Genomic DNA, 10,373 nt, shown 5'->3' on the forward strand with positions numbered 1-10,373 from the left:
ATTTCAAGATTCAAAGACTTTTTTTTGGTAGAATTAACTGGCTTCTTTCAACATAATAAATGTTATTCTTCCTGTTTTAAAAACAATGCGAAATTAACGATAATACGTGAATCTGAAAACAAAAGAATTTTCAAGGAACTTGTCGAGATCGAATGATGGGAACAATAATTAAAGTTTATCGTTCGTTTCGCATTTTTCATTTACGAGAAACAAATTATTCCAGATTTTCTTTTGTTATCAAATTAAAAAAACACTAGACTGTATCGATCGATATATACAAGTGCTAAATTGCACACCGTCAACAGAAAGTAAACTCCATACAGAATAATGTTTATAATTCTGTAAAGAGTCAGTAATATCTAACAAAAAAAAAATATTATATCTTGGAGTATAAAAGAATATATATGGAAAGTGACAAAAAGTTTCATCAAGGTTTTACACTGCACAGAAATAGTCGAAAATCACTTTTACTTTATATCTCACAATATAAAGAGAATATATATGGAAAGCGACAAAAAGTTTCATCAAGGTTTTACACTACACAGAAATAGTCGAAAATCACTTTTACTTCATATCTTGAAGTGTAAAAAGAGTATATATGGAAAGCGACAAAAAGTTTCATCAAGGTTTTACGCTGTAGAAAAATAACCGAAAATCACTTTTACTTTAAAATCTCACTCGACTCTCGCCCCCTTAAAATGTGTGAGAATTTCAAGCAAGACGTTATCAAACATCTGTATAAATCTAGTTGAATCAATAAACTTCACTCGATTATCACTACATGCGAATATTGTACAATAAAATTATTGATTATGCGGTAGCAATTGTAATAATAATATTAAATCGTGCAATAGTAATTGTAGAGTATTAATTGTACAATATTAAGTCTACAGTATTAATTGTACAAATATTAATTCTACAGTATTAATTGTACAAATATTAATTCTACAGTATTAATTGTACAATATTAATTCTACAGTATTAATTGTACAATATTAATTCTACAGTATTAATTGTACAATATTAATTCTACAGTATTAATTGTACAATATTAAATCGTAGAATACTGATTGCACAATACTGATTGTACAGTCTTGATTGTAGAATACTAATTGCACAGTACTGATTGTACAGTATTGATTGTAGAATACTAATTGAACAATACTAATTGTACAGTATTAATTGTAGAATACTAATTGTACAATATTAATTGTATAATATTAAATTTTAGAATACTAATTGTACAATATTAAATTGTAGAGTACCAATTGTAAAATATTAAATTGTAGAATACTAATATATATCGTCAGATATCATATATATTGTCAGATTCGGAAATTCATAGTTTTTTTTTTTTATAAATTGTTATACGAAATAATGTGTAATTCTGATAACATAAATATTCGAACGATATTAATTAACAAAACGATGCGTCCTATAAAATTTCCGAGTAATTAAATTTGAATGAATTCGTCGTTTAAAACTGAAGCGTAGAACACGCTCGTAAAGTTTCAGGTGTCATTACTGAAAGTCATTACCAAATCATCCAGTATATCATTTAGAAGCTCTCACGTTATTAAATACTCCAACACCCTATTGCGTGGCAAACCATAAGGGAAGATTGCCTAAGTTGTACCGGAGTCGACATTTTTAAAATTCTAATATTTCCAGTAAAAAAATTGAAAATATTCTTACCAATTATTTATTAAATAATATACTAGAAGGAATCAATTTCTGTTTGCTTAAATTTGAACAATTTATTTCAAAAAATAGAAAATGATTTGGATCATTACTTAAGGTATTCACCTTTCTTTAAAATTCTAAAACTTTCAGTAATCAAATTGAAAATATTCTTACCAATTATTTATTAAATAATATACTAGAAGGAATCAATTTCTGTTTGCTTAAATTTGAACAATTTATTTCAAATATAGAAAATAATTTGGATCAATTACTTAAGGTATTCACCTTTCTTTAAAATTCTAAAACTTTCAGTAATCAAATTGAAAATATTCTTACCAATTATTTATTAAATAATATACTAGAAGGAATCAATTTCTGTTTGCTTAAATTTGAACAATTTATTTCAAATATAGAAAATAATTTGGATCAATACTTAAGGTATTCACCTTTCTTTAAAATTCTAATACCTCCAGTAAACAAATTGAAAATATTCCTACTGATTATCGTTACACATTTATTAAAAAATCTAATGAAATGGGGAAAATTTCTCTTTACGTAAGTTCGAACACCAATTTGTTTCAGAAAATAGAAAATTGAGTAGATTAATTACTCAAACGTGTATTCTAAAGCGAATGTTTGAAAAAATGATTTTTTTTTTGCATTTTATTAAAGAATATAGTTTCGAAAATATATCTGCAGTATCTTATACCTCGACTCTTAAAATTAACTGTTCGAAGAATACGATGAAACAGGGGCATGGTTACCACAAGTAGATGTTTCCCACGCTAAGCACGACTATGATGCCCAAATGGTTCTGAGTAGATAAAGGGGGCCTTGGACGGGCCCTTTGTCCCTTCTACAATAAAAAAGAACATCGGTTCTGTCGACAACTTGGCACAACCTTCGGTGCACGATCAATTTTTTATCAACGAGGATACACGTAGATGTGAAGTTCAAAGTGTGATAAATTTACTGGAATTAATTATCAAAAAAATTTGTTTACAAGTTTGTAACTTATTATAGTTTATCGACTCGTGGGTATACCGATTCTGTTGAGAAGACGAAATTTGGGACCAACAAATTGGAGTGAATGATAAAAGAACGAAGCAAACAATGCACTCGACACTTTTAAACATTTAAGTTATAAAAATTATTTAGGAGGAACTATCAGCGAAATGTATCAGGAAAAATTGGTTAGAAAGATATCTGAAAGTGAAAAGTCCAAATAATCATAAATCAATAATCAAAATTCAATTTTCAATGATTATATTTGAAAAGTCTTGAAAATCATTTACGAAGACTTAATATAGAAGTGTATCATTAAAAATTTTTTAAAGAGACATTTAGTAGTGGGAACTGCAAATAATCATTAAATATATTTATTGTAGAGTTTTCGAGAATTCTAAATTTACTTATTGGAATGTCCATAATGATTGGAGAACAAGCAAGAGAGGTGTGCAAATACTCGTGACCAGAAGAGACAGATCAGAACGTTGCTCAACAGAAGCTGCGAAGAGAACTCGAATCGATAAGAAAACACATGAATCAGCAAAGCAGAACATGTTTGTGTACAAAGGTCCCCTTTATGGTCTTGAACAGGTAAATTAATTGCAAGTATAATTTTCATCGCAAAAACGATCCATTATCGTTATGAGAAACTTTAAATCTATTTTTCTCAAAACACATTCGATACATGTATAATTATAACCAACGTTAGAATTCGAAATTTGTATTTTTTATATATATTTTTTTTTAGGCACTCAAAATTGAAAGAGAACCATGAAAATCATAATTTGTTAAATTATCACCTTTTTTCTTTCGTTCTAATACTTACTATAGTAAAATCCATACTAATTAAGAATCTTACATATTTTAACAATGTAATCAAAATGCATTTAGTATTATTTCCAATACAGTTGTAAAATTTGAGACTTCGTCAATTCGACGAATTCGAAAGCTTCTAACGATGTTTAAAAAATCTTCCAAAGCATTAATACATCTTTCGAAACAAACAATTCGGGGCATAAGTTTGTACAAACTTTGTTTATCCATTTGATCTCAGTAACACATAGCATGAATTTATTATCAAAATTCTTTTTTCAAATCTTTTTAATCTCCTAATATTTATTATCCAGTATAATATAAATTTAGTCTCGACATTTTTAAACACTCTGTAAATTTAAAACGTAATGTAATATAAATAATAAATCTCGATCTCTTTTTTTAAACACTCTATATATTTATAACACACTGTACCGTAGTAAAAATTTAATTTTAATTTTTTAAAACACTGCACATTTTTAACGTAATGTACTCCAGTATAAATTTACTCTGGACTTTTCTAAACACTCTACAAATTCAAAACGTAACGTAACCATAAATAATAAATCTCGATCTCGACTTTTTTAAACACTCCGTACATCTACAACGTAATGCAATATTATTGTACACAGAAGAAACGTTTTGGTTCGACGACGAAGTGCGTTACTTCGGTTCCTCGCGGGAAGATTGAAGAAAAACACGTAGAGGTGTGTGATTCGTTTCTCGTTTCTTCTTCGCACCGCGTTGTCCACAATTTCATTGCGGCTCGTTTGTTCCCGTAATTTACGAACTAGAACACCGATGCGCCCGTACAAAACGCTCGGCGCTCGTTCGGCCCGTTTTCTTCGACCGAGATGTTTCAGTGTGGCGAGAGTCGAGCGAAGGAGAGAGTAGAGACTCTCGAAATCGGCAAACGGGAGTTTTTCATGGATTGGATTCGTACCGTGGAGATGAAATCGCGGACGATCGGTATCAAACGACGGGGAAAAACAACGAAACTGAATGTGTCAAGGAGACCCGGTAAACACCGTGCTCGGTTAACGAAGTTTGTTCAATTGACCGATTGAAACCTGTTGATCCATACCGACGATCTGTATACGACAGGGACGAGAATCTGATTCGTTGCGTGAGAATATAATATATATATATATATATATATATATATATATATATATATATTGGGTTCTTCGGAAAGTCATTTCGTTTTCCAAAATGGAGAATACATAATTTAATAAAATGTTTATACAGACTAAAAATTTCATTTTCACCCAAAAAAAACGAAATGACTTTCCGAACAATTTAATGTATATATAAATATATGTATGTATGTACAGGACTACTCGAATGACTACGATTTGTAATTTTTTGCCATGGAATTTTGTCTGAAATTTTTAGAGGGAGCTCGAAAAAAAATTATTGTGAAAATAGAAGGAAAATTCGATGGAGAAATGTTTAATAAACTATTTTGTTTACGTCTGGGTGTACTCTTAAGAATTAGTGAAAAAGACAATGCGAAGATTTTCCAAAATTGAGAATACATAATTTAATAAAATGTTTGTACAGTCTAAAAAAATCGTGTTTCATTTTCACCCAAAAAAAACGAATTGACTTTCCGAACAATCTAATGTGTATATAAATATATGTATGTATGTACAGGACTACTCGAATGACTACGATTTGTAATTTTTTGCCATGGAATTTTGTCTGAAATTTTTAGAGGGAGCTCGAAAAAAAATTATTGTGAAAATAGAAGGAAAATTCGATGGAGAAATGTTTAATAAACTATTTTGTTTACGTCTGGGTGTATTCTTAAGAATTAGTGAAAAAGACACTGGGAAGATATCAGTCAAGGACGAGTATACAATCATTGATCTTTCGTTTTTGAATTTTCTCGAATTTGAGGAAACAGAACAAAAATTTGAGAACGACAGAAAAACTGCATAATGCATTTCTGTTTTTCATTTGTGTCTATGTATACTTCTAAGAATTACTGGAGAACAAAACGTGAGATTGTAAGTACACGAACGACTCGATCTTTAATTCTCTTTTAGAAAATTTTTTCTCCACTTTTGAAGAAGCACGAAACAAATTTGCAGAAAGACAGAAAAATGCCTAATAAAAAAACTTTTTTTTTTTTTTTTCGTCGATTGCATCTGTGTAGATTCTTCGTTATTTTAATCGTCGTAAAATGTGGAATTATAAGTAGACGAAATAAATCATAAGTACACAATAAATATTGACAATTTACTAGATTATCGATTATTTGAATAAATGTACGAGGTTGCATAGATAATTGAAATTTGTTCAACAATTATGCACTTAATACTGATATGATATTACAATATGTGGTTGGCCTTCATCTTCGGAAATGTATCGCAGTAAAATCTAGTATCAAGAATCTCAATGCAATAATAAAACTGCGCAGCTAGCAGATTTGCATACAAAGCAATTCATTCTAGTAATTTATATACTTCTGACGTAATCTCGTCATTTTATGACAGACTTACGAAACGATCTTTAAGTTTAATAAAAAAGGATCCGTTTATGATTTTAGTTCGAGCGTTTGTTTATTTTCTTTTGTTTTTTTATTTATTCTTAACGGTTAAAATTAATAAATATTTCCGTTCGTGTAATTGCATATAAAACAAGAAATTAATCTCTCAATTTGAACCGTACGAGATATTGTTTATTTCTTGAAATAAAACGATGGTAAAATTTGTGGGCAGAAAAATTTATTTATTGTATTACACAACAAATGTAGAACGATAATCGGTAAAAATGTTTGCTGTTTGTTTCTTGGTAACATTACAATTTAAGAAAATATCGAAAATTATCCAATTTAACCAAACAGTATTGTTTGTTTTGCAATAGTGTGTTAAAGTATTCGGTAACGCGAAAGCTCTTAAATAATATACTGGATGATACAATAATAGTATTCAAAAATTTATGATTTTATTTTAAACTTCATATTTAAAAAAAAAAAATCATACTAATCGATTTTATAAATCTTTCGTTTTCGAAGATAAACCATTTTAGATAATAAAAATTTTAATACTTGGTAATTTTATCGAAGATATCGTTTCATTAATTTACATTGTTCGAATATTAATACAATACCGAAATTATGCACTATTTCGTTAATTTGCTACTTATTACGTCCAATACTATACGAATTAAACAAATAAAACTTATTCTGTCGTCAACCAGAATAAATACTTCAATTCGTAAAAAAAAAGCAATGAATTTCTGAACTAAATAACAAATGGTGGTGTATATGGTGACAATTTGTCAAGTATCGTGTTACATCGATAAATAATTCTATCAATTTACAAATCATCGTGTCCTGTCACAATAATTTATAGAGGAGACAAATTTGACAATTAATTGGCCATTTTTCACATCAAGGTCCTTTCAAATCGTGTTCAAATCTATGTAAAGATGAATAGATACATACTAATGCTCGATACGAGAAATTATACTCGTATTATGAATACATAGCAATGTCCAGTGGCAGTTTAGTGTAATTTGAAATCGATTACTTTAAATAGCTGGAAAGAAGATATAATTTATTTCTAACATCGATTGATTTGCATAATTCATACGAATCTACATTACAAAACCGATAAATTCATCGATCAGTGCAGTACGCATTTATGTTAACTAAATTGCTAATACCTTGAGATTAAAATATTAATCTGTTGCGAAATTTTTGATAAAAAAAAAGTATACACGTTTGGAATTGAATAAAAAAGAAATTATCTAGAAGTTACTTTACTTCTGAGCATTTTTATTTTTACTTCTGAATACAATATACTGAATATAATAAAAGGAGAATAAATAAACCCTTCTGGTTTTTGTATATTGGATTTTACATTGCAGTTGATTTCAACGAAAAGAAAATCGAACGTGCAATTTTGATATTTTCACCAAGATACGTTCGTTGTAAATATTTCTAGAACGTGAAATACTTTCATTATTAAACCGTACGTAAGACACGGATGTAATTGTAAATATAAATAACAATTATAAATATTCGAGACACACTGCGTTACGATTGCAAGCGTGGCCATATTTAAGTTAACAAATACATGAAATGAATTGTTTTTTCTTTCCGTTGCTAGTTTTTATTTTACATTCAACTTGACGTTATAACGAAGTGTGTATTATTTGTAGCATTCGTTATTATTTTTTTAATATATTACGGATAAAAACGTCGACAATATTTACATTTTGGGTGAAGTTTTGCAATGATATATAACATTTAATCTTATTAGGTGTTTCACAATGCGTTGACCTTTAATCAAATCAAAGGTCAACATTTTAATTCGATAATAAGATAGCCATTCTAAGAAACGTGTAAACAAAAAATGAATTATTCTGAATTTACGTACTCATTTTGCCAAATATTGTGGCATATAAATTGTTTCGTAAGCACATGTAAATTATCATTGTAGTTGGAATATTCATAAGATTGTTTCTCACCAAATATAGTTTGTTATTACCATTGGTATCTTTTAACGTATTTTGGTATAAACATATATAGAAATCTTTTCTGGAGAACAGTGACGTAACGTGTGGGACAGGTGAGAATGGTTACACCTGTAAAAGTGTTATTTACATATTTAACGAAAATGTTAAAACAAGTTGAACTCATTTTTGTTCTACTCGATAAATATTTTTTCAAGTTGCATTTAACGAAAATGTTGAAACATGTTTTCGTCCCCCCGCAAATGTACAAAACTTGTAGCTAACCTAAATATCACTTTTAATTAATACATTGACCATTGAAGATTATGAATCGTAAACGTGTGTTTTTCTTTTATCATTTTAACCTTTAATCGTGGGAGTTGAGTATCATACATAAGGTCTCAAAGACGATAAGAAGTAAACAGTGTAGAAAAATTCTATTTAACACGAGAGTAAAAAATATATTAACGTGTGTACTTTCAATACGTATATTTGGTTATTCAACAAAGAAAGAAATAGTATAGAAAAAGTACAATTTAATACGAGAGTGAAAAAACTTAATAAAGAAAGAAAAAATATAGAAAAGTAAAATATAATACAAGAGTAAAAAAATAGATTTTCAAATACAACACATATATTTTTAATATCTACACTTGGTTATTTAATAAAGAAAGAAAAAATATAGAAAAGTAAAATTTAATACAAGAGTAAAAAAATATATTTTCAAATACAACACATATATTTTTAATACCTACACTTGGTTACTTAATAAAGAAAGAAAAAATATAGAAAAGTAAAATTTAATACAAGAGTAAAAAAATATATTTTCAAATACAACACATATATTTTTAATACCTACACTTGGTTACTTAATAAAGAAAGAAAAAATATAGAAAAATAAAATTTAATACAAGAGTAAAAAAATAGATTTTCAAATACAACACATATATTTTTAATACCTACACTTGGTTACTTAATAAAGAAAGAAAAAATATAGAAAAGTAAAATATAATACAAGAGTAAAAAAATATATTTTCAAATACAACACATATATTTTTAATATCTACACTTGGTTATTTAATAAAGAAAGAAAAAATATATAAAAGTATAATTTAATACGAGAATAAAAATACATATTTCCCAATATAATATGTATACTTAAATAATTGGTTATTTAGTAAAGGAGAAATAATAATGTTCGTATGAGGCTGGCTGTATAAGGTCAACTGGACAGCTAGAAATTAAACATACTAGTGATCTTAAACGCAGAAAAGGTTTGGAAACCAGTGAACGAAAGCCGTGTTTCTTCCGTATGTGTTGCAACCAAAAGTATATAAATCAAAGTAGCAGTATTTCATACATCAGAATCACGAAATTTACACATTTTCATGGAGATAAATCATCGTGGTTCGTTTAGAATCTTCAAAGAGTCACGGAGTTCAAAGACACCGTTTGCTAAGGTGAATCGTAACACGATCGAGATCAAGAGAGTCCCAAACCGGTTCTATCTTTGTTTGACTTGGAAACCTTGCAACAGTTTTCGGCCATCATGTGTTGGAAAAAGTAGTGTAGGTTTCCTAATTACTTGACGTATTTCATTTCTCGAGAACCATTTATAAATCTATTTACCGAACGAAAAATTCTTCGCGAAATGAAATATCAATTTTTGATTTTAAAATAGCTTCTTAAAAAATGCATCCATGGTAGTGTCAGCCAATCAGTGGATTCTTTTTAAACGAAATTTGTGGCTGTAGAAAATTTGTTTCATTTTGTGCAGACGTTATAAATTTATAACTTCTATAGAATAATAAAGGAAATAAAATTTCTTTTTTAAGGAAACAAATTATCTGCCCTTAAGTTCATGCTGATTAATTTTTTTTTTCTTTTTTTTTTTTTTTTAATACTAAAACTTTAATTTGAGGATCTGAAAGTTTAACAGTATTTTCAGGAGTATCATTGTTGCTACAGTCTACTAAAAATTTGAAGCTGGAAAGTTACTTTTGAAAACAAATGAGATTAATAAATTTATAGTAGTTCGTTGAGAAACAAAGTAATCTTTCAATTTTCTCATGAAATTGTACAATTTCTCGATTTTCTCATGAAACTGTAAAATTTCTCGACTTTTTCATGAAATTATAAAATTTCTAGAGAAATTCTCAAGAAAGAATTCTGAAGACGAAACACTATTTTCGAATGATCATTAACGTCATTGTACACCAGATAAATGTCCATAGATTAGAAACAACTTTTTATAAATTTGTATTTTATTATCGATCGTGTTCTAACGGTTCAGACTTCTAATACTATACGAGTTAGCGAATATCTTAATGGGCCATCGAATCGTTCACAAAATTCTAAGTAGTATTCACGAGCTTCTAATTATGTTCAACAGGGTGTTATAT

General features: G+C 28.2%; 1 protein-coding gene across 5 annotated transcripts in view; it reads left to right on the forward strand.

Annotated features, from left to right (window-relative positions):
* The window catches only part of LOC143146976 (uncharacterized), a 28,660-nt gene extending 24,034 nt beyond the window's left edge, over positions 1 to 4,626 (forward strand). Inside the window, exons 2-4 of one of the 5 annotated variants that reach the window (XM_076311755.1) lie at positions 3,072 to 3,282; positions 4,137 to 4,211; positions 4,299 to 4,626. In XM_076311755.1, the coding sequence (XP_076167870.1) occupies positions 3,072 to 3,282; positions 4,137 to 4,211; positions 4,299 to 4,571 (559 nt within the window). In that variant the 3' untranslated portion in view covers positions 4,572 to 4,626. Of the gene's footprint in view, positions 1 to 3,071; positions 3,283 to 3,439; positions 3,558 to 4,136 lie in introns of those variants that run through there. The other 4 variants (XM_076311756.1, XR_012992131.1, XM_076311757.1 and 1 more) reach the window with 4 other exon arrangements.
* Positions 4,627 to 10,373: the final 5,747 nt, after the last annotated feature.

The sequence above is a fragment of the Ptiloglossa arizonensis genome, chromosome 5 (genome assembly GCF_051014685.1).
Source record: "Ptiloglossa arizonensis isolate GNS036 chromosome 5, iyPtiAriz1_principal, whole genome shotgun sequence".
Classification (NCBI taxonomy): domain Eukaryota; kingdom Metazoa; phylum Arthropoda; class Insecta; order Hymenoptera; family Colletidae; genus Ptiloglossa; species Ptiloglossa arizonensis.